This window comes from Hypomesus nipponensis, chromosome 21 (genome assembly GCF_054491055.1).
Source record: "Hypomesus nipponensis isolate SF chromosome 21, ASM5449105v1, whole genome shotgun sequence".
NCBI lineage: Eukaryota > Metazoa > Chordata > Actinopteri > Osmeriformes > Osmeridae > Hypomesus > Hypomesus nipponensis.
In genome coordinates this window covers 14,978,847-15,004,793 of record NC_140381.1, presented here as the reverse complement: position 1 = coordinate 15,004,793, position 25,947 = coordinate 14,978,847, and the positions used below count along the sequence as shown (strand labels likewise).

The 25,947-nt window shown below is 39.1% G+C and overlaps 1 protein-coding gene across 1 annotated transcript; it reads left to right on the top strand.

Annotated features, from left to right (window-relative positions):
* Nucleotides 1-23,073, top strand: srd5a2a (steroid-5-alpha-reductase, alpha polypeptide 2a). The gene is made up of 5 exons (XM_084686128.1): nt 1-406; nt 16,125-16,288; nt 16,526-16,627; nt 22,038-22,188; nt 22,318-23,073. The coding sequence occupies exons 1-5, from the start codon at nt 129-131 to the stop codon at nt 22,382-22,384; spliced, it is 762 nt and encodes a 253-aa protein (XP_084542254.1). The 5' UTR covers nt 1-128; the 3' UTR covers nt 22,385-23,073.
* Nucleotides 23,074-25,947: the final 2,874 nt, after the last annotated feature.

Here is a 25,947-nt window from a genome sequence, read left to right as displayed (position 1 = left end):
GGGAGGACCTCCCAACACATGTTTTTTTGAACACACTCTTCGATAACCCAGAAGGTGCTCTATCCTAAGCGAAAGCATTCTTCTTGACCTGAGTTTTTTGCCTGAAAAAACTGTAATAAATAGGAGGGATGGAGTGCAGGGAGAGCTTTCTACAATGTCTCAGCTGGGGATTAATATTAAGTGCACTGGCATATTTTGTCAGGCAGACCAAGACTCACACTCCTTATGGACGCTATGTCGGCTGTGATGGACCTCCAGGAAGAACATGTCCAGCTAAACTTGCCTGGTTCCTTCAGGAGTTACCTTCTTTCCTGGTGCCTGTGCTCCTTGTCCTAACCACCGACTCCCAGCACAGCCTGGGCAGAAACTTGCTTCTCTGGACCTTCTGTCTGCATTACTTTCAAAGGTACAAGAACTTTGTGTCAAGACCATGATTCATAGCTTGAAACAGACATAAATGAGTTCCCCATAAGGGAACTCAGTGGGGTTCAAGAGTTAAGTTTTCCTAACTGAAATCTAATATGAAATTCTAAACACGCAGTTTGCTCAGTTTTTTTGCAGCTGTTTTTAGTTTTGTAACAGTTATCAGAGCATTTTGTGGAACTAAACTAAGCACTGCATTTTACTAACACTACTGTAAATGAGATGCCATTGTAAGAATGTAGTTATGGAATTTATCATTGCACTGTTGCGTGTATTTTTGATCACCATACAATCACATGCTATCAGAGCTTGTGGACCCAATTGTATGACATGGTAGGCAGAAATAACTTAAATAATTCAAATTAATTACTACCTAACTTAAAAAATACCACTCAAATACTTGCCAACTCAGGTACTGTTAACGACCCCAAAAACACAGGCAATAACAACACAGAAGACTTGGGAACATGAACACAAAGGAACAGACTACGTGTTGGAACAGGACAGAAAGATTAACATTCTGACAAGACTAACAAGGGGAGCAAACACTTATACCCAGGGGAAGGTGGTGAAAATAGTGGAAAGATTTACTGACGGTGGGTTTTAATGTGCAATGGTCTGTGAACCCATGTTCTTGTGCCAGCTGTAAATAAAAAGTAAGTAAGTAAAATGTATTTATACAGCGCTTTTCACAGACAGGGTCACAAAGTGTTTTACAATGTACATTGTCAATATAATAAGCATTAACTGAACAAATGTGTGATACGTTTAAGAGCTTGCTCTCGTGGCACAAACCCATAGCAGCGGGGAAAGGCCGGTCGCGAAGAATACCTGAGCAGGGATTTAAAAGGTATAGCAAAAAGGCATGTGAAGCCTTTCCACAATGTCCTATTGCATCCTGTTACATTTTGCAGTATGCCAATTCTCTACACATAGCTGGGCAGGGTAGGGGGGAGTGGCCTGAATAGCAATCTCTTCATGGGGCTCAAAAATTCTTAGCAGTATGTGTATAGTACAGGGGTGGGGAAACTTTTTCAAGGGCCATTTCAGCCTTCATAACAACCTTTAAGGGCCACCCTGATGAGGGGGGGGGGATGTAGGCGCTCAACTAGCAACATTGATAATTATACAGCTTGACTATGCAGAGAACTTGTGTCTACACATCTGCTAAATTGCTACGTGCATGTTGCAATCAACCTGACTGTAACCTGAGAGCTGTTCCATAAAGCAAGTTTACCGAATAATCCAGGCTTATGTCAGTTTGTCTGACTAATTTCGAGTCGATTCAGTTCCATAAAGCCAGTTCAATTGAGTTCAAACTCAGTTACCATGCAAACTTATGTTGTGCAAGTACCTGGTCCTGGGCAGACTAATTGTCAGACTTAGCCTGTGTTGGTGCTTAACCAGACGTTCCTGTAAAACTGACCCAATTCTAATTCTAATTGAAACAAACCTATATAGCCTACGTTAAACTTATGGCTATATGGTACTTTGTGATATCAAATGTTAAGGCTGATGCTACATATATCTCAATCTAAATCATTCCACTAGAATTATCATAGCTACATATTGGTTAATAGTAGCCAACAATTGTGAAACAAACCGAAATCCATACATCTATCTTCCATTTTCCCGACACAAAAACAATGTTAAAAAGTTAGTCTACTGGATAATATATTGGTTAATAGTATTTATTTAAAGACATTTAAAAAAAGTCAATTGAGATGTGTTCAGAGGGTGTATGTTTTTTTGTTAAATGAAGTAAAGTTGTATAAAAAAGGACCTAGACCTACGTATCCTATCGTTCAAGTCAATCACGGTATGTAATTTTATTTTGATGAAGTGGTGGATGAGAAAGCTGTCATAGTATGGGGCTTAAAGAGAATGTTCTTTTGAGAAGAAGTCACGTAGCCTTAAATTGATTTTTGCCGTGGTGGATCAATATAATCCATGACTTGTTAGGTTAATTTAAGTTCAGCTTTTTTGAGTGGTCTTTATGGAACAGGCCTTTGGAAATCTGATTCTACCATTTAGTATTATTAGAGCTGGGGCCTGTACTACGAATCAAGATTTGGCGTTAGCGAGGTAACTTCAGGTTCAACCCAGGATTTTCTGTACTACGACGGTGGATCACTTGTTACCGGGGTAGATCGCCATGGTAACATATGCTGAACGGCTAACCTGGTCGGGAGCAGGTTAAATTGGAGATCAGAGATCAACCGGTATAAAAGCCCCGCCCACTAAGTCATTCTTGACGATAATGTCGCAAATGATATAATATTTATACTTAACTTAATGCTTCATTTGCTGATTTAAACAAAGGCTACATTTACAGGAAACCGGTAATGAAAACAATATTTGACCTACTATTAGTTATCAACTGGGAAGGTTTCACGTTGATATATTATCCCTATTCACTGGGGTGTCTCCCCTTAACCCTTTTGTCCTTGGGTTGCTTTGACCCATTTTCTAATAATTTCCATATCAGAAATTGTGGTTTCTTTCAACCAAAACATTTCAAACCAAAAGAACGTTTATCTGTACAATGCTCAATGTTCACAAGTTAAATAAATGATAATTTCACTACTACTCATTGAATGTTGATGTTTCATTCACTTTTATACCATAAAAAAAAAAAACATAAATAGGACATTGAAAGAGAGAAGTGGTTAAACCCCTACCTACAAAAGACTTAAAAGGCATAACAAAAAAGCCACAAAAAGGTATAAAAATACCAAAATGTAGAAAAATGTAAACAAATACATCCTCATGTCTTCTCCCTTCCCTAGGAACACAGAAAAATAATGTCAGTGTAACTAAGTTTAGTGTCAGTCATGTACTATCTCTTCTCATATTCCAGTTTTTCTATCTCCAGCCTTGTTTTTTTTATTATTAAAAGCCTCTTATACTCTATATCAAGCTCCAGGGTTCTCTTATACAGGGCCCTCACATTGTCTGCTCCAATCTGAAACAAATAAAGAACATTTTTCCTTTGCAAGGCACACTTGGAGAAAGTGGAAGGTGTCCATTTGACTACTGTGTTTAAAGGTTCATTGCTTATACCTTGTGTCTTTGTCTTGGCCTTGAAGTGGAGGTCCTAGGCTCAGGGAGAGGAAGAAGTTCCTCTCCCTGACACAGTTTCCTGATCATCTTGGACCTCCACTTGAGAAAGTAAATGGTATCAATATTCAACAACCACATATGGTATACATACTGGCGTATGACTATTAGTTTCACTGTTACCTCTGTATGGCACAGTGGGACAACAGTGGGTGGTGGCAGCAACACCACTGTATTTCCTGTCACTGCAGAGAACAGTAATACATTTCACTCCTACAATATTCATAAATAATTGTTTAATGAACATTGGGCACATAGATTACTTGAAACAGACATATGCCTGGGCTTCCAACCTACTGCCACCAGGGTCTGAAGAAATGCCCCCTTTCACTCCTTCCATCATGGGGTGACCCTGATAGCTGGAGAGGGCCAGCTCCTCGGCTGGAGTGAAGTCCTGTGGAGGAGCCCCCCCCGCCCCAATTGCCTAATTTTTCTTCCTGTTGGCTGCAAGCAATTTCATTGTTCGATAGACCTTTTGTAGCTACACAATATCCTACAAAAGGGACTAATTCAGGCAATTCAGCCTTGTACTTGTTGGCTTTAAGATATGTACAAGTATTGCCTACTGCTACTTACCGTTTAGAATTATGGTTTTATATTTATTTTTGATTTGCTCCCACGATCGTTTGCCACTGCCAGGGTTGCAACCAAAATAATACAGCAACAAAAGTTTAACGTTATAGAATGCACACTAGTGATGGGAAGTTCAGATCATTTTACTGATTTGGTCCTTTGAATCTCGTTCTGTAAAATAAACAAATCTTTTTTTGATTCATTCGATCATTTCAACGGCGGGGGGGGGGGGGGGGAGGGGATGCACGTCCACTGCAAACACGTATTATATTCTCATGTAGGTTAGTGCATGACATGTGCACCAGTAGATACTATTTCAAAATAAATTCCTGCATTAAAATGACCCTGGTAGCAGCGACTTTGTTGATTTTAGCCTGTATTATGTCCGTATTACTGATATGTTTGTATTACAATATTTCATGCAGGAGGAGTAGACAAAGTTTGTCAGATTATTGTCTGCTCCTCCTGTGTGAAATATGCGGCTCTTGTTTCGTCCATGTTTGCGATTGGATTTATGATGCAAACACCACCCCTTTATGTGAACGTGCATGTCTCTAGATTGGAAAGATCTGGGTTGAGTTAGAGAATTGATAACTGCCGTCGTAGTACCGCTTATCGTGATTTTGATTGTTAGGCTTTGCGTAGCTGGGTAACTGAAAGGAATCCAGAGCATGTTGATCTTGATTCGTAGTACAGGCCCCTGATGTTACTCAAACAGACAACTGTTTACCTGAGCAGTTTATTTTTTTATTTCAACAGACAGGGAGCAGAAGCGTTCATCCTGACTGATTCAGCATGGTTACATGGATTCGAACTACTGGCTTATTTGGACTGAAATAGAATTATCCCTTTCTTGTAAACACCTTTGTTCAAATAATTGCGGTCCGACTACAATCCGATCGTCACCCCGAGATAACTCGATCCGAGTCGGTCGATCATTTGGACATCGCATTCTTGTAAACGGTGAATTGGACTATGAACTGGACTGAAGTCGAAAAAGACGATAAGTTGTCGCTGCCGGCTGCCAGCCCAACTTAGCCCTGCCCACAAAAATATTTGGTCGGGAAGATGGGTCTGGGGTAGCTCGGTTGGGGAAAAGGTATGTCCGAACAGGAGCTGTTCGGACCAATCAAATTGTCAGGGCAGGCTTTATATGATGATGGACAGATGATCAACAGTAACGTAATCAACCACGTCACCAAAGAGCACTTGGGTTTAATTTGTTTTCAACAAAAAACATACTACGTGCACGTGCTATATGCTCTGGTAGGTTGTAGGTAGGTCTGAATGTAGGTATATCCAATTGAGCGAAGAGGCGTTTTTTTAAAGAATTTCTGTTGAAACACACCCCATATTCACAGCCCAACGAAGCGGTTTCAGACTCATATTCTGACTAGAATTATGAGTATGACAACATCATAAGGCTACGGCCCGGCAGAAACAAACAAACAACGCGAGCCAATAGCGCCAATAGCGCAGTTTGCATTCGCAGTACTCTTATTGTCATAATGCTCGAAATGTAGAGGAACGTAGCTTTATCTTGCTCTCCGTTCGCCGTCTTTCTCGAAATGTTGTTGTTGTTGAGGATTACAGTTGTATGAAATTATAATGTTCAAATGCTGAATTTTTTTAAACTACTAGTGTTCCGTAGATTTTTTGTGTAATTTCATTATTATAAAAGCATTAAGCTTTTCTTATAGCTTCAGCCACAATTTGTCCTGCGGTGTGACATGTCACTATGACAAAATATTTTACTATTATTGATTTCAAGTACAACTTAGGTATGTTTAAAGTTTAAGAAGTACTCTTTCAGAATGTTCATCAAAATTCTGCATATGATTATTTTTCACAGCTGTTTTTTTATTTGAGTATTCACTTGTGCCATCTTTTATCACTCACTCTAGTGGAAATATTCTATGAAATGAAAAAGAAAACCCTAATGAAAATGTCAGCTTTCTTTTTGATAGTTAAATTATGCAATATTTTCATATGTACATAATAATAAAAGTTAGTTAAGATTAGGAAAAGTCATTTAATTGTATTTGAAGTGATGTCACACCACAGGACGTGCCGTCACACCACAGGAAGAGATGACATTGTATGAACTTTATTGGTAAAATGTATTAAGTACTTTTGTAACAAACAAATCCCTTTGCATTTTTTACTTAACATTTGTCAACAACAAGACATACTGAATAATCAACATATTAGAGGCATCAGTCATCAAAAAGACGACAAAACATCTTGCTTCTCAGTAGAATGTCATTGAAATCATGTTAGAAAAAGCTGTGTTGAACATGATCCACGGGAGTACGGGAGTAATAGATGCGATCATCTTTGTCAGGCCACTGGAAAGTATTCTTCTGTCCACGCTGAACCATACAATTCACCTCTATGTCCTCTCCCTGAATATCTGAGATTTGGCCCACATATCGCTTCTCATCATATTTGACAATGATGAACTTTCCCACCTCCAACACGTCTTGGTCACCTTCATCTTCATCTTGGGAGGGAGGGACTGTGCTCACCTCTTGACCTGGACTGTCAGTGGTCATTGTGACTTGTTTGACGTTAAAGCAGTCACACACTTTGGGATGGTTGTAGAAGCAGGGGCGGATCTACCGGGGTGGCATGGTGTGGCAACTGCCACCCTAAAAATAGCCTTGCCACCCCAGCTGCCACCTCAGTTGGCAGCTTTGATAACAAAGAAAAGTTGCGACTCATCTGAAATTTGCGCAAATTTAATGAGCTAATTTCTAATATCCAACTGCAAGTGAATGCAGCCGAGTTGGACATTTGCCAGAGCGCATTTCTAATATCCCACTGCAAGTGAATGCAGCACTAGATGGCTCCAACCCCCCTCCCCACTCCGCCAAGTCGGACATTTGCGAGAGCGAATTTCTATTATACAAGCCCAAACAAAATCTGTGGATATTTTCACATTTTCTGCGGTTATTCAGAGTGAAAATCTGCAGAATTCCGAGTGCATTCCTGTTCTTGTGTCAGAGCTACTGAAGATGTTCCACAACAGTTTGACGCCGAATATGGTCGATTGAATGTTGACAGACTTTGCAGAAAAGTATTGATCCATTCTCATAAATATCCCCTGAAAACTCCCTGGCCCTATCTATTCCTGTAATTTTGTTTGATAATTTTTTCTGTGTCAATTCTTCAGGGCTGAATCTGGAAATTTTTACTTAATGTTTACATATTGTATCAGTTTCAGGGTTGACAAACTTCCTTTGATTGCTATCACAGACCTACTACCTACACATGTGGCAATGGGCTCTGTTTAAAGGTTAATTATTTTGAAAGAATAGAGACGTAATATAAGTAGACAAGTTTATTAAATGTTTGCCTCAGACCAATACAATTCCGCAGATTTTTATCTGAATTCTGCTCGGGCGAATTACGTTTGGGCCTGTTAATATCCCACTGCAAGTGAATGCAGCACTAGACAACTCCAATCACCCTCCCCAATGCGCTGAGACCAAGGTGAAATCTATTTTATATTCGAGATTCAACAGACATTCATATTCGTACCTCCGTTCAGGCTCCGTGTCATATTTAGGGACCGGGGTAAAAGAGTAGACAGTCTGAATGCCGAAAAACCTAACAGACATTTAAATACACACAATTTTCATTGTTTCTTCAATCTTTGTAAAAATCGACCATACAAACTTCTAACTTTTTGCACATTCTTCCCTTACGGAAAGAAAATATATTTACCAATATATGATTTGAAATACATTTTAATATATTGTTAATATATTATTTTCCATTACATTTACCAATATATTATATATGGAAATACATGGGACAATATGTTGATGATAAATATATTACTAATATATTATAAACTATAATATATATTCATGTAATATATTGCAATATATTGCAGAATACAGCAATGATTGCCGTTTTCCATATATTGCAATATATGGAACATGAATATATAATATGTGGTTATATATCCCAAAATATATGCAAATATCTATTCATAAATAACCACCATAATCTATGCCGCTTTATATGGAAAAATGTATGGGTAATATATGTAAAGATATAGTGTCATATATTCATATATGATAGAATATATTTTAAATATATGGAAAGATATATTGTACAATGCATGTGTACATATGTGAGAACATGCCCTTACAATGTACAGACATATGGTGATATTTACATTTAGTCATTTAGCAGAAAAGTTACAGTAAGTACAGGGACAAACCCCGAGGCAAGTAGGGTGAATTGCCTTGCCCAAGGACACAGCTTCATTTTAGCGCTTCCGGGTATCGAACCGGCAACCTTCTGATTAATAGCCTGATTCCCTAACCGCTCAGCCATCTACAAGGTATTCTAATAAGGTTTTCAACGGCAGTATTTCAAATGGAATCCCGATTCAAACAGTACCACCTGCTAATTGAAAATTTGCCCACAAAAACGTAAACACCGTGAGATTGACATTTATTTAGGGGGAAATGGCTAATTCAAAAGAGGTTTGCTGGAAGCGATCATTGTTATATATTTCAAATATTTTTCCATATAATTTTACCTATATTTCAAATATATTCCACAATATATTGAACACATATCTGTACATTTATTTCATGTATATCTTTCCATATAATTAGGATTCCCCCGTCAGGAATAGGCTTTAAGGTGACTTCCCCCTGAAGTACCCTGCAAAGTTTCACCTTGATATGTGAAAATATGCCTGAATTAGAGATGTTTGAGCTTGGACCAAATGTGACTTTGATTGCCATAGGAGAAACGTCTTATTTTATTATTCAGTAACTGAACCCTGCAAAGTCTAGATCTTGGAATGGCTCAATTGGATGAGGGGTTGTTCCAGTAAACGAAGGGTTTTAGGTTCAACTCCAGGCATTGGTGTATATTTTTTTTTTTTTACAAAAAAGTTTCTAGTTTTCTGGGTAATCCCGGTGTAACTGTCTATTATGTCAATTTTACAATATTTTGGAGGTATTCGCCATTGCTGCTTGCAGCTATACTTTTTACATATAATATATGTCCATATATGGACATATATTGCCTAATATATGCCATCATATTTTCCAATATACTGCAATATATTTTCCTTCCGTAAGGGTTCTACTACTAGCTGACCAAGTTGTCCAACCTTCGGATTGGTTGAATCAATGAAAACATACATGTTGATTTGTTTCTTCAATATCTTTGATTTAAGGCTTTAATAATGTGCCATAATAATGTAGCCTAATGTTTTTGAGTTAAAACGTCTTAATTTGGGGGCATTCCAAATAAACATTGATTCCAAATAAACCTTGATTAATATGACTGTGATTAAATCAGCATATATTCTTCTGCCATGGGGGTGCCACCCCTCAAAATCTCCTGCCACCCTCTTGCCACCCATGAAATCTTTTTCTAGATCCGCCCCTGTGTAGAAGCAACTGACTTCCCTGTGAAATATTTCCCCCGATGTTGTAGTGAAAATCTGGTGTGTGCCCGGTATACCCTTCACAGCTGGTAGGACAGGAGGGAACAGTGTGTCAAATTCAGCAAATTTCCTCTATCCATTTAATTTGGATTTTCATCTCATCTTTGCTGGACAAGAAGTCAAACAGTGCCTCAGCAGTTTGTAGATCATGTCCCCTTAGCACAACCTGGTCTGCCATCAGCTTCACACAATTCTGACCCCATCAGGAAACCCTTTTCCGTGACTTCTTTCACTGTAATTCCATGTTACACTCTGGAACCCCCAGGTAAATGGCACAGTGCTCATCAGGAAACAGTTGGTCTTATTGCGGTACTGCGTCACAGGACCTTCGCTGATTACATGGAGTGACTCAAACGGAGCCATTGTAGGATGGCCAACTTTGCGGCGGTCACAAAAACTTGGAGGCAGTGCTTCAAGGCCTTAGAGTCAATCCCAGAAGGGTTTATTAATAAAAGGGAAAAAAAACGGGAATTCTAAGCTCCCCTACCTACACAGTTTTCCAAACCTTTCTGCTAACTCAGGGCATTTCGGCATCCCGTATATTGGCCCGCCAGAGGTGTGGTCGGCTGTTCCCCTTAGTCCCCACTGCCTCCATCTGCTCTGCTCTGCCCTTTTATCCGCGCCGCCTCACCCATTCTGCCCATTATCCCCCTTCTAAATCAATTAATCTTACGATACTCCCGACTCCACCTAACAAAAAATACATACATTCCCTATAATACTACAGACAGGAAAATCCACCTTCCATCCTGCTACACAACATTCTAACCCGCTAAATAGCTCCCCAGCGCTCACCTTATACAAACACCCCTGTTTCCCCCACCCAAGTCGTACATTCCGTGCGCTCACGTTTTAAGAAAGACCCCTCCGACTTTCCGTCGGGTCTTCCCTTCGTCCGGACACAGAATATCACCGTTCGCCATGCTGCATGAATGGCTTCCCCGCGACGGTACGTTGCTTGCTAGCGGTAACGGGAAACCGCACCGTTACACCCCTATTAAAGAAACCCAAATTGGATAACAGTCTACTTGCAAATTACAGACCAATATCAAACCTTCCATTTATTAGTAAAGTACTGGAAAAGATAGTTTTAGTCCAATTAAATTATTTTCTTGAAGAAAATAACATCCTGGAAGTCTCACAGTCAGGTTTCAGGAAATATCACAGTACTGAAACTGCTCTCAACAAAATAATTAGCGACCTCAGACTAAACTCTGATGCAAATAAAGTCTCTATCCTTATCCTGCTACATCTCTTTGCAGCATTTGATACCATTGATCGCGACATCCTAATGAATAGACTGGAAAAGCTTATTGGGTTCACGGATAGTGTATTGAACTGGATAAAATCATATCACAGGAAGGTGATATGTTAGTTTAGGAGACCATAGGTCCAAGAAACATGAGAACTGCTATGGGGTTGCTCAAGGAAGCTGCTTGGGTCCATTACTTTTTTCTCTTTATATGTTACCACTCGGCGACATAATCAGAGAACATAACATAGATTTCCATAGCTATGCGGATGACACACAACTATATACAGTGAGGAAAATAAGTATTTGAACACCCTGCTATTTTGCAAGTTCTCCCACTTAGAAATCATGGAGAGGTCTGGAATTGTCATCGTAGGTGCATGTCCACTGTGAGAGACATCCCCAAAAAAATCCAGAAATCACAATGTATGATTTTTTATTACTATTTATTTGTATGATACAGCTGCAATTAAGTATTTGAACACCTGTCTATCAGCTAGAATTCTGACCCTCAAAAGACCTGTTAGTCTGCCTTTAAAATGTCCACCCCCACTACATTTATTATTCTAAATTAGATGCACCAGTTTGAGGTCTTTAGCTGCATAAAGCCACCTGTCCACCCCATACAATCAGTAAGAATCCAACTACTAACATGGCCAAGACCAAAGAGCTGTCCAAATACGCTACAGACAAAATTGTACACCTCCACAAGGCTGGAAAGGGCTACGGGGAAATTGCCAAGCAGCTTGGTGAAAAAAGGTCCACTGTTGGAGCAATCATTAGAAAATGGAAGAAGCTAAACATGACTGTCAATCTCCCTCGGACTGGGGTTCCATGCGAGATCTCACCTCGTGGGGTCTCAATGATCCTAAGGAAGGTGAGAAATCAGCCCAGAACTACACGGTAGGAGCTGGTCAAGGACCTGAAAAGAGCTGGGACCACAGTTTCCAAGGTTACTGTTGGTAATACACTGAGGCGTCATGGTTTGAAATCATGCATGGCACGGAAGGTTCCCCTGCTTAAACCAGCACATGTCCAGGCACGTCTTAAGTTTGCCAATGACCATTTGGATGATCCAGAGGAGTCATGGGAGAAAGTCATGTGGTCAGATGAGAAACAAAATAGAACTTTGGGGTCATAATTCCACTAAACGTGTTTGGAGGAAGAAGAATAAAGAGTACCATCCCAAGAACACCATTCTTACTGTGAAGCATGGGGGTGGTAGCATCATGCTTTGGGGGTGTTTTTCTGCACATGGGACAGGGCGACTGCACTGTATTAAGGAGAGGTTTGCCGGGGCCATGTATTGCGAGATTTTTGGGAACAACCTCGTTCCCTCAGTTAGAGCATTAAAGATGGGTCGAGGCTGGGTCTTCCAACATGACAATGACCCGAAGCACACAGCCAGGATAACCAAGGAGTGGCTCCGTAAAAAGCATATCAAGGTTCTGGCGTGGCCTAGCCAGTCTCCAGACCTAAACCCAATAGAGAATCTTTGGAGGGAACTCAAACTCTGTGTTGTTTCTCAGCGACAGGCCGGAAACCTGACTGATCTAGAGAAGATCTGTGCGGAGGAGTGGGACAAAATCTCTCCTGCAGTGTGTGCAAACCTGGTGAAAAACTACAGGAAACGTTTGACCTCTGTAATTGCAAACAAAGGCTACAGTACCAAATATTAACATTTACTTTCTCAGGTGTTCAAATACTTATTTGCAGCTGTATCATACAAATAAATAGTTTTTAAAAAATCATACTTATTATGTCTCTCACAGTGGACATGCACCTACAATGACAATTTCAGACCTCTCCATGATTTCTAAGTGGGAGAACTTGCAAAATAGCAGGGTGTTCAAATACTTATTTTCCTCACTGTATATCCACTGAACCCAACGATGCAACGGCCATCAATTCCATTACCAACTGCCTGTTGGCAATAAACAAATGGATGAATGATAACTTTCTTAAATTAAATGAAGACAAAACCGAAGTCCTATTATGTGGCCCCAAATCCAAAAGAGAGATGCTGACTAAGAATCTAGGAGGCTTAACCCCTTGTCTTAAACCAGAGGTGACGAGTCTCGGTGTAATCCTGGACTTTTCACTGGTCTTCCCAAGAAAACCACTGAAAGACTACAGCTCATTCAAAATTCTGCTGCTAGATTATTAACCAAAACTAAAAGGAGAGAACACATTAGTCCTGTCCTAGCTACTTTACACTGGCTCCCTGTCACTTTCACTTTAAGGTCCTTTTCCTCACATACAAAGCTCTACACGGACAAGGACCTAGCTACATTGCTAACTCCCTTATAAACTACACACCAGCTCGAACACTGCGATCATCAAATGCAGGCCTATTGGAAGTCACCAGAAGCAGTCATAAGAAGATTGGTCATTCGGCCTTTGCTAATTACGCCCCAAAACTATAAAACAAATTACCCATAAATATTAGGGAAGCAAACACGCTAGACATTTTTAAAAGACAGCTTAAAACCGACCTTTTTACCGAAGCATTTAACCCTTGTGCTGCCTTCGGGTCATATGACCAAAAGGTTCATAATGAACCATTGTTGTGTTTACCCAATTTTACCCAATACAAAAGCAAATAAAAATAATTTTCTTTTCACCTTCGCAATGTGGGGGGTCTGAGACAGCCCAACGGTTAAAAGAAAATGCTTCACCATGTTTTTGTATGCGGTAAAGCTGTCGCAAACGAAGGTGGGTCACAATGACTGATGGGTCAGAATGACCCGAGGAGAACACAAGGGTTAAGTAATTTTATCTCAGAAGGGTGACTGGCTATCTTCATCAGGCCCGTATCTACATTAGGCAGTCCTCCCTGACGTTTCTGGTGTAGTATGGAGTGAAATACAACATTGTGCACACTGCCAGTGAGCGAGTCTGACTGAGGCTAACGTCAAAACAGTGTAACGGGATGCAGTCTCACTTAGATTGCCAGTTTAAACAAATCAGGAAAATAATCGAATCAGCTGGCTAAAAGCAGAATTCCCATATCTCTTGAAAGCTGCCCTGCTCGACTTTTTAGATGTAGAATTGACTGTAAAACTGTAAAATTATTAACTTTGTGACATATGTCACATGACGTGAAGACATGGTTGCCGCTCGACTATGCGGTCTGTACCGGGCGACATTCTCACTAAAATTTCAAGACTTTCATGACCCGAATCAAAATTCGGATGCAACAGATCAATGGGTAATCGCTTTCTCTCATAAAGGCTGTCCTCCTCGACCTTTTTGGTCTTTTTAAATCTAACTATTTGTATTATCCGTGTGGTCCTTTTGCCATTTAAAATGCTATCCTTTCCCGGTTTTCTGCAGCCACATTGCGCGCGCATCCCGAATGTTTACAAACAAATAATTGGTCTATTGCTTGGTGGATGGGCTAAGGGATGTTTATGGCTGATTGTTGACAGAATACAAGGACTTGGAATGGGAGATAGAGAAGGAGAACCATGCACAGGAGAACCATGGACAAGTCCTTCAGGTGATGGGGGAGTCATGTCCAAAATAGCTGCCAGATCCTTCTTCTTCTTCCTGTTCTTTGCCTTTGTCTGCCTCCATTCTTTACGACGCTTTTCTTTTTTTGTTTTGGGAAGCAACTTATTTCTTGGTGGAATTTCTCCCTTAGCTTTCTTTTCTTGATATCTGTCGATAAAGCAGAGACAGTTGTTGCACAGTTTCTACACAAAGTGTAAATTTTTAAGAAAGCCTCAACTCCCTTTCCCTATTATCAGCTTATTTACTTTCTTCTTCTCTCCCTAAGGATCTCCTCACGCCTGGCTTCATCCTGGTTTAGCCTTTTCGGTACTGCTTAGTCCTTTCTTTGCTCATTCTTTGCCCATGCTATAAAAATCGACAAAAAGACCTTTAATTTGACATTCCACATACAATAAATGATTATGTCACATTGACTCAAATACCTAATATATATAACATTTAAAGAATAACAGATAAATACCAAACAAGACATCAAACTTATGTCACACCACAGGACAGAGTAGTCACACCACAGGACAGGGCCGTCACACCACAGGACATTTTCATCGTTGCGGCCATTTTGAGTCATTGCTATGCAAGACTGACCTTAGCTATTATGCTAACTGAATAAGTACACCGTTTTGAGCTTAATATGTTTAATCAAAAATATATTTTTTTAACAAATTTTGAACTACAGCTGTCACACTACAGGACTCTCAAAAAATGACACATTCATTGTCTGACAGAAACAGTGAAATTTATGAAATTAATCAGAGGTACGCTCTCAACGCTCACCTTTTAACCTTCACTGTACATTCCAACATCTGGGGGGCTTCCTGGAAGGGGGGGTTAACTAAGGACCCCTATAGTTGTCCATGTAACTGCTGTTGCAAAAATCTGATTTTCCATGTCACGCCACAGGACAGCATTTGTGTTACGAAAGTTATTTTGCTGCAAATACTAATTTACTAGTTTTGCGCATATTAAAACTTAATATTAAGAATGTCAATATATACAATATAATGCCAAGGCAGTTAGTAGCTGCTCCAGATATTTATGGTTTATTTTGTTCATAAGTAAGTTTAATGCTTCACCTATGTTACGGTCACACCGCAGGACATTTTGCATATTCACCTTAAAATATAATCAAAACATAACCATATTTCACACAAAATCACAAGTTTAAATCAAGAACCATAATATGCTTCACTACCATGTGTTGTTTAAGTGGTAAAATGCATGTAAATAAACATTCACACTTAATTACAGAAAAATCATGTGTCATGTCATCTACCCATATATATTGGGATAATAGCAGTTGCCCCAAAAATTAGCATTATCCAAATAAAGCTAGATTCAAATTGATACCATCATGTAAACGTAGTGATTGTTATAATCTGTACTAAGGTCAGGCATACTCATGCCCTCACTATTTTCCCTCTGTTCCTCCTCTGCCTCGCTCTAGTGAGCGAGTTTTACTTTCATCGACAACGATGTGTACAAAATCCCCAATGATCGTCTTCGTCTTTTAAGCCAGGAGGGTTAGTTAAAATTGTTATTTGGAGCAATCCCCTGATAAACGGCCCGATACTAGCTATGAACCGTTGACATTCGCTGGTACCGTACCACTTACAGACGACTTGAAAACGCAGGTTCCCACATGTGGTCCTTGGTTGGAAAATGCTGCTGTCGACTCATTCAAAGATGAATAGTATGGGCATGGAGTGACACTCATTAACTTTTTCTTCATTCTGAAAATTGTATTCCTCTCTTTTCAAGGACATTTATCTACTCCTTGCTTAACAAAGGTCGTCCTTCCCCTCTCTACATTGTTGTCTCTGCAATGGTCTTTTGCACAGTCAACGGTTTTCTCCAGGCCCACTACTTGCTCCACTGTGCCACCTACAATGGTGCCTGGTTGACAGACATTCGACTGGGTTTTGGTGAGTGAGGGAGGAATTAGTAGATACAAGAGTATCAGTATTTGTCTAATCAATTTACTGTGACACGGTAACTTACAGTTTCTGTGTTTTTTTCAGTGTGAAGTTAACAACATCAATTTTTTGAAGCATGCTCTTCATTGTTGCATTATGGTTTTGACAGAACTAGAGTTGAGCTCTGTACTACTGCATTGTTTGGTTTTGAACAACCACTTATTTATATTCTCCCTTTTTCTTTAGGTTTACTTCTGTTTTTCGTAGGTATGGCTATAAACATTCACAGTGACCACATTCTGCGAAATTTGAGAAAGCCAGGAGAAGTTGTTTACAAGATTCCTAAAGGTACCATGAGACTTCTGGAGAAAGAAACTGTTTGCTGGCAGCTGCACACATTACAGGCATTCCGGGTTGCTGGCCAGTCTTAAGAGTTATGGACAAGGGGTCACTATTGGGCCCAAGGGAGGGGGGGGGGGAAGTTAAGTTATGAAAGGGGGAAGGGGGTGAGGGCGTGTAGCAACTGATAACGTTATATAAGCCTATAATGTAATAACGGCCAATAACGTAATAAATTGCCAATAATGTAATAAAGTTCCTGAGCCAATAACGTAATAACTTTTTGCCAATAATGTAATAACGTATTACGTTATTGGCTGGTTATTACGTTATTGGCCTTGCATTAACAAAAACCTTTGAAAATGTAATAACTGAGCCAATAATGTAATAACTGAGGTATCACTTTATTTTATCTTCAATTTCTGGAGAGAAAGTGTCACTCTTAGCCTTAATATTGCATCTTGCAACTGATGCGTAAATATCCGACCTTATAGATACCCCTCCACCCTTAAACCCCCCTCCACAGGAAGCCTTAAAGGAGCAATAAAGAGTCAATTCAGATTTATATTTCACTCTTGGGGTTCTGTTCTGTTATAGTACTACGACCTACTTTCTCCAGTATATACCCTTAATTTTAAACTGCCCTAGGTAGGGATGAGCATTGATAAGATTTTAGCAATTCCGATTCCTTATCAATTCCTGCTCATCTATTCAATTAATCATCGATTCTCTTATCGATTCTTCCCTCTACAGCCAACTAGGTCTGTGCATCCTGCACCCCTCCCACACACACTCGTTGTAATCAAATTTTCTCAAACTGGCTTTGAAATGAGCTAATACCTACCACCTCTAGGCCTCTTCAGGCCTCTGTTTTCAAAACAAAATCTAGTCGAAGATAGAAACTTTCAGTTTTCTTGTGTTCAAACTTATATTACTCAACACAAATAGGACTTACAGGGGTCCTAACAATAGGGGTGTCAAAAGAGACTATTTACATGCATGTACTCCAAATGGTTCAACAACAGCTTTCAATGTACTTTGGGTATGTTGTTTAGGCGTTTTCACGCACATGTAAAAGGACTATTAAAAGGGTAAAGAATTAATATTCAAAGTTTAATAATGGATAAAAAATGTATATGCTCATTTTAATAATGGGAACGCAACGTTTGCTGATAACACATACCCCCCGATAACGTGAAGTGATCGATAAGATAAATACTAATGGGAGACAAATGCCGGAGCTCAAATATATGCTTCTAACGACGGGACAGAAGATAACTTGATCGACTACACACAATAAAGGCAAATTGCTTCACATAGTAACAAGTGGTTGTGATCACTTTTGAGCAGTTCAGCTCTACCTTAGAGTTACAGATGAAGCGCAAATGTTAGCTGCGCTGCTGCATGCATCGAGCCCATGACGTTCCAGTAACTTCATTCCATGCTGTGTGTTCAAATGCTTCTTCATATTTTTAGTATTTCCTCCCTTCGACGAAATAGACTTTTGACACGCGTTACAAGTGGCGTTGTTTCCATTTTGTCGTGTGAAATACAACCAAACTTAAGAACGCTTCTTTATAGTTATAGCCATGTTTGCTGCAGTCTGAATAAACTATAAAAGTTTGCGCATGTGCAACGGCACAGAGAATCGTTAACAGAATCGTTAAGGAACGACTCCAATTCACTGGGAACCGGTTCTAAACAAGAACCGGTTCTCGATACCCATCCCGAGCCCTAAGGCGACATGACTGAGAAGAATGCATGCACTCATCCAGCAGCTGTCCTTACTAAATAAGTGTTTTAAACACATGCTAAGACCACTGTGGTGTCCAGCGGCCTTGTAGAGCTTCATCACACTAATTGAAAAGTCATTTTCTTTATCCAGTTCTATTAGAAAGTTCTATTCTATTAGTTCTATTGGAAAATTCCAATAGTGGCCAATTGATAAGAAATAGCAGCAAATTGGCAGCTGCCATCAGGGGTCGGGTCAAAGCAAATGTTCAGGTTTATTGATTCAAAATCCTCCAATCTGTCCTATGTGAGTAAGGCATTCCCAGGTCCATTTGTACAACTCTTTTGGACTTTTGGCGCTGCTTTTCTTCTTGTCTTGTCACACTGGTCACATCAGAAACGGAGAACCATTTTTTTGTGTTGGAGTAGGGCTATTTGGCATTTGAAACTTTATCTCGTATTTGTGCATTTTTTTTTTCTTTTTTTCACAACAACACCTGGTATCACAATATGCTTTTGTGAGACTCTGTGTTGGCTTCTCCTCACCCTGACCAACACTTTATCGTATACTCGTATTGTATAGACGGTTTCAAACTTCCAGTCTGTCTGTGTGGGGCCCTAACACTGTTTTGCCCGATTCGAGAATCCCAGCTGCGTGTGGGATAAGCTAATCAGTAAAGCTTAGCTTATGGTAGCCCGAAGTGTGCCTCCAAACAATGTTTCCAGTCGAGGCGACTGAGACCAATGGAGACTGTGGGGCTGTCATTGGTGAGATAATAACTCATTCCTGCAGGCGGTGATTTGCAAAACCATACTGAAAACTGCAACGCAGAACTTTGAAAGACTCATGACTCCGTCAAAGCGTCTGCATGGTCACAGAGTTGGATACTCGGAGTAATATAACGGAACCCTAAGAGGGAGATATAAATACAAATTTACTCTTAATTGCTCCTTTAACGCTTTACTGCCTGAGACAACATTCCGAATATTCCATATGCTGTTGAAATATGATATTCATATTTATATTAATATTTTATGAATGTTCATATTAAATCATACACCTTAACTGTTTATACCATATTGAAAAGGAGAACTAAGGGATTTTTATGATGTGAATAAATATATGATTACTTAAGGCAAATCATATTTTATCAAGTTGATTTCACGTTTTTTACAAAAACTTCTCCATGCACCATACTTCATCAGACAACTTAATTTTAAACCACTTTAATTACAAGATGGAGGTGGAATATCCACAAATCTGTGGGCAATGTATAACAGAAGACAGATTAGAAATATCATATTTTGATTAAAGGTTATGACCATTCTAGTGACTAGTGGAAACATGGGGGAAACCGGAATTCTTCTCCCCCAAAAGTAGCTAGCACTATGGCTGGATAGTCCTCTCGAAACCTAAAAAACGTTTGACTTTCTTCCACAATCGACCAAATTGGCCAAACAAGGCATGTACATTTCGCTTAAAGTGTACATAGTCTAGCCAGTTAATGTTGTTTTTCCAAGTTTCACAAAAATCTGCTAAAATTGAGGCTAAACAATGCTACTACCGTCATAGCTGCCTGTGTCACAAACGGCCAAACTGGTCACGTAATTCTTTCCTGAAAAACTCACGTCACTCCAACAAACAGATTCTTTGTAAGTAAAAAGTTTAGACTTTTAATTGACAATATTGACAACACATATAAAGAAACTTGTCTTTACTTACAATATCGTCTCTGATTTCAAGGCGATCTCCCATGGTCTCCGCTCTGGCTACGCCTCGGAAAACAATGGCTGCCGTTGCTGACGATACAATTATTTTCCCCTCTTAAGTTGTCATGAGTGTCTGACAGTTTTCAGAAATAAAATAGGTGATTGGACGGCAAAGATATTAAGGCGGGAACCATGGGCATTTTAATGCCCATATTTGAATGGTCCAACTGGAAAGGGATAAGGCTTCCTGTGGAGGGGGGTTTGAGGGTGGAGGGGTATCTGTAAGGTCGGATATTTAAGCATCTGTTGCAAGATGCAATATTAAGGCTAAGAGTGACACTTTCTCTTGAAATTGAAGATACAATAAAGTGATACCTCAGTTATTACATTATTGGCTCAGTTATGACATTTTCAAAGATTTTTTTTAATGCAAGGCCAATAACGTAATAACCAGCCAATAACGTAATAAGTTATTACATAATTGGCCAAAAGTTATTACATTATTGGCAATTAATGACGTTATTGGTTTTATTACATTTAAATTATTACGTTATTGGCTGTTATTACATTATTGGCTGTTATTACATTATCGGTTGCTACAGGGCGAGTTACTTATTACCGGGGAGGAAACGTACATCTTGCTTGCAGGCAAAGAGCTGTAGGTTTTTTCAGGGACATATGTTTCATTATGCATGAACACTTTTTTTAACTGACAAATCAGTCCCCGCCACTTTTCATTTCAGTTTTCTCAATTGCTTTGGTACAATTCTTAAATGATAATGAATATTTTCAGAATAACATGTGCAAACTTCCAAACCCATGGGCACTTGTTCACAAAATATTTGAATATCTCATTATTTTAAACAATTGCTAATGTATTATCACATCTATCCTAATGAGTAAGTACAATTGTTTACAAATAGCAAAATTACCAATTAAATATATCTTGCTGATTAAAACTGATTGTCGTTTCTCAGTTGAATAGTTGTACTCTCCAAAACATGTGTTTAGTCATCACATGCACAAAATTATGCAATAGTCCAGTCTGTTGGCTAAATCTGTGAGGCATGAACATCATTACAGTCATTTAGATTTTTGGGGGATATTCGCAGAAATTGGTAAATCACCTGTCAGATGAAACTTGAACAAATAGGAAAGAAAAATATCAGACGTGATGTCGATGAAAATCTGTGGTCAGACAGACAGGAGCCACGAGTCATCCAGTGAGGTGAAGTATTTAGTGTATTTTGCTTTACTGTGTTACAGTGTGTTACTGGACATACAGTTCAGTATTTTCCTTGTTTATTGATGCTTTGCATTGCGTTTTGTCCATTGTTACTGTAACTGGTGTAAAAGTTAATTTACGTAAATAAAAATACAGTAACAATTTCCGTGGTATGACGAGACGAGACCGTAAACATTCAGTGTCAATGAAACATTACTAGGACAAAACAGAAATATGGATATAAGGAACATTATCATGGTCTACTACCATACTGATAAAACATATAAACATTATAGCCACCATTGTTTACACAATACCAAAGGAACCTTTCATTTTCAGGGCTTTCACTTTTTATCAGACACTTTTTATGAGTTATTGAGTTTGTTTTGAAGCATGAGTCAAATGTTTTGGGTGAGTTATGACCTTTTGCAGGTGAGCTTTCGTGTTGAGCTGTACCATTGAAGCTATTATAACAATAACCTAGAGCTTTGAGAATCTTATTACTGTTTCAAGAAATGAACCAAAGCAATTGAGAAAACCGTATGCTGACATGATTTCCTATTTCATATATGTTCATGTATAGGGTTCATGTATTGCAAAGACTGGTCAGGAAACTTTGTTTAATTCTGTAACAATTAGTTATTAGTTTAAATAAAGTATTAAACCAAATCATTAATCAATGGTAAAAGATGCAAGGATATCAATCATCACTTTCAGCACCTTTTCACTCTAATTATCATTTTTTTCTCCTAGGTGGAATGTTTGAGTATGTATCTGGTGCAAACTTTTTTGGAGAGATAGTGGAGTGGGTTGGGTACGCCATTGCGACATGGTCCATATCTACATTCTCATTTGCCCTTTTCACTCTATGTGCCATTGGACCACGAGCTTATCATCATCACAGGTAGTTCTCTCAGAAACCAGAGATATCTGTGAAGGTCTTATAATTAATTTTTACATTGTATATATGTAAATAACTAGTAGTTTGGGTGCATGTTTGCTGATGTTAGTGGTATTCTTTACTCCATTGCAGGTATTACAAAGAAAAGTTTGATGAGTATCCCAAGACAAGGAGAGCAGTGATACCTTTCTTACTATGAAGAGGAACTGCCTTCAAAAGCAAAGCTGAGAGAGCACTGATGCAGCCTCGTGTTTTTGCAAAAAAAAATGTTTCCCTTATGTTGTTATTATAGGAAATTGAAACATGTTGCATGTGACCTGCTTTTGTTTGGTTATTATAGTAAATATGAAATTCTATACCACAATCCACTTCACCATCATACGGTTTCATGGTTGTTTAATGAAAGAGTGAATAAAATATATATAAAATAATAAAAGGGGTATATAATATATAGGGTGTCAAATATATTACACATAAAACATGGTTTGAGCTGCAGTTCCATTTGACATTGGACTAATTGTACCCCACTTGTCTCTAAGTTAGTATAGTTTATTATAACATGTATTACAGGTGTAGTATACTGTACTGTATTTATTTTGTATATTTAGGAGGTTTGTTATATTTTAGCTTAACATAGATAAGATAATCCTTTATTTGTCCTGCAGTGGGGAAATTGCAGTCTGCAACAGCAGCAGGGTACAGTACAGAGTAACAATTTAAAATATAGAAAATACAAAATATAGCTGCAAACAGCAATGGCGGATTCCTCCTTCAAAATGGCAAAATGTTGTAAAATTCACATAATAGATAGTTACACTTGGATTAACCAGAATACTTGAAACTGTAATTTCTGTCATAATAAATGTTACACCTCTGACTGGATTAGAACTAGTGTTGGGCCGTTATTGGCGTTAACGTGCTGGGTTAACGCAAGACTCTTATCACGGGATAACATTTTTTCGCCGTTAATCTATACTCAAAATTAGCTTGGGAGCTGTGTTTATACTATGCAAGCTATGATGACTTTCACCTTGATATTTTAGCGTGAATGTATACCTAGCCAAATTGCACTGTAGGGGACGAGAACGAGTCTTCGAACCTATGTGTGTGCCTTGAGTATGAAATTATCACATCAAATGTGACGTGCTAACATGGACGCAGCTATGAAGCCGCCTGGTTTGCCTCGGAAAATGTATTTTTAAGAAGCTTCCCAATGGAAACCTCGACAAGACGAAGGTTGTTTGCACCTTGTGATATGCGGAATTAGTTTACTGTAGGAGTTATTCCAGTCTCAAGTACCACCTAAACGCCAAGCATCCCTTAGCTAATGCGGAAGATGCCGGGCCAAGCACTGTTGTAGCGCAGGGGAAGAGTCGTCGTCAAACTACGATGTTTGAGTGAAACCGAGGCAAGCCCGTCAGCACAGCTCTATCAGACAAGCTAACTAATCTAATAAATAGTTAATAAACCCAAGTAGGCTACATGTTATTGAACATAATTTATTTTCATCACCAATTATCATAGTAGAACAGCTTTCTCAAGCAGTTTGTGATGCATTTTGGAAACAGGAGGTGAGCCCCTGGTCTAATGCGCCACCTGGCTTGAGAAACCCGTTCTCAAAGATTTACGTTACGGAATTCAAATGAGCCATTTTAATCTAGATTAGGGCCAAGATTACAGTGAGATTAATTTAGATTTTTTTAAATTATCTATGCCCACCACTTATTAGAACACACCCCCTTCGCACATCAGATCATCCTACTAAGCCATACACAGACTTATACATTTGATCATTCAGTTTTTTTTTCAAAAAATAAGACATTTCTCCAATGGCAAGCATTGTCAGATTTGTTCAAACAGCTGTAATTTAGTCCTATTTATATATGGGACATAAAAAGAGGACAACGGGATGACTGGGTTGCTGCTGTAAATAATTATTATAGCTTACTCATAGTGCTTTAAAAAGGTTGTTTGGGGTGCCATAACTTGTAAGGGATCCACCTGAACAATCAATATACTTCATTAAAGCTAACTCGGTTGTGAATCTGACACTACCATTCGTAGACTCCAAGTAGCTAGCTACTGCGATAAACCTGGCTTGTTTTGCAGTGGTTTACACAGTCTCACTAAACAGATGATCAGAGTGTTGTTATGGCCTCAAATTAACACTCATTGCTACGTTTTACAACCAGAGGATTGACCGTTACAACCAGAGGATTTACCGTTCTGTCAACACAACCTACAACCCTTCGTTAACCAGTGTAGGGCTGTTTTGGCAGCCCCTTTGTCACTGGTCACCCAGACACTCGTCTGGGACAGTCGTTGATTTACATGAATGCTAAAATGACAATCACACCTTAATGACCCACCTCTGGAGAGGTGGTCTCAACAGTTGAAGAGGAAGGTGGACAGAGGAAGACTCTGAAATTATCATTAAAAGTTGTGTTCTTGTAAATATTGTTCTAAACAGCTTTTAATGTCATGTTTGATACGCTTCTTATTTTATGTATTACATTCTGTAATAATTTTAACACTGTAGCATGTACATGTACAGAGTTTACAGAGTTTGTGCCTGCAGCAGACCAACATGTGTTTAACATATTCCCTTGTCTTGCAAGGGCACCACTTGGTCTACTGCAGCCTTGATTAATGATCCCATTATGCATTAGACAACTTTTCAGTCACATGACCGGTGTCCCCATTTTAGTCAGGTTGGGCGTATATAGGAAGAAGTTTTTACCACTTTGAGTTCTATTTACGATACAGCTCCGGTGCGTTAGGCGCCTAGTCTTCATTGTGAATACCTTTGTTGACCATTGCTCTGAAGGTATGTTTTGATGATATTTCATTATCATTGTATTGATTATCTTACTATTTAGATAATAAACTATTACTGTGTGCATTTTAAAGTTACTTGTTCTCCTGGAAATGTATCTATCAAGCTACGGCGGTGAAAACTTAGATCTAGTCTGGTTGATGCGGCTAACTGATTATAAATATAGACTTTTGGAGTAGGTTTTAACTTAAGGCCTCTGAGTCACTTACAGTGGATCTCCAAGCTCCAAAGGAATTTACCGGAGCCTATGTGTGATCGATTACATATCCTACTAGGTCTACTATGGTTAAATCCATATTATAGTATAGATAAACTACTGATTGGTGAACACGCATACTTTAGGGTTGGTGCTATGATCCAGCAGACAATTTTTGCCTACGTCAGAGTTTCATGTCATTAACTGTTTAGCGCTCAAGGTTACAGGTAACGCACTTGTGCACATTGTCAAAAAATTGGAGTCAGATATTAACGAGTCAATTATCTCCCTGAGATTTCTAACCAAAAGTGAATTGTGGTTCCCAAGCCAGGGACAAACACCAAGCGTCTCTGGCCTTTCGATTCACCGCCTACACCAGCAAAACATTTCATCCAAGTGAGCCATTCCCAGATGTGGACTTTGCCATGTTTAGTAACTGGATAATAAAATAAGACGTTTCTCCTATGGCAAGCATTGTCAGATTTGGTCCAAGCTCAAACAGCTGTAATTCAGTCATATTTTCACATATCAAGGTGAAAATTTGCGGAGTACTTCAGGGGGGTGTCACCTTAACCCTCACGCTCTCCTCATTGTCTATGCAGTTTGAACTTATCCTTCGCACTGTCTCTGGGTCGTTGTGACCCACAGTGTTGTCTAATACGCCACCTTTGCGCTGTCTTGGGGTCGTTGTGACCCACAGCGTGGGAATAAAAGGTTTCACTTTATTTAT

Coding starts and splice junctions, on each gene's coding strand:
- srd5a2a (XM_084686128.1), top strand. CDS start 129: ATGGAGTGCAGGGAGAGCTTTCTACAATGTCTCAGCTGGGGATTAATA. Junction 16,289..16,525: donor AGACATTCGACTGGGTTTTG/GTGAGTGAGGGA, acceptor CTTTTTCTTTAG/GTTTACTTCTGTTTTTCGTA. Junction 16,628..22,037: donor TGTTTACAAGATTCCTAAAG/GTACCATGAGAC, acceptor TTTTTCTCCTAG/GTGGAATGTTTGAGTATGTA.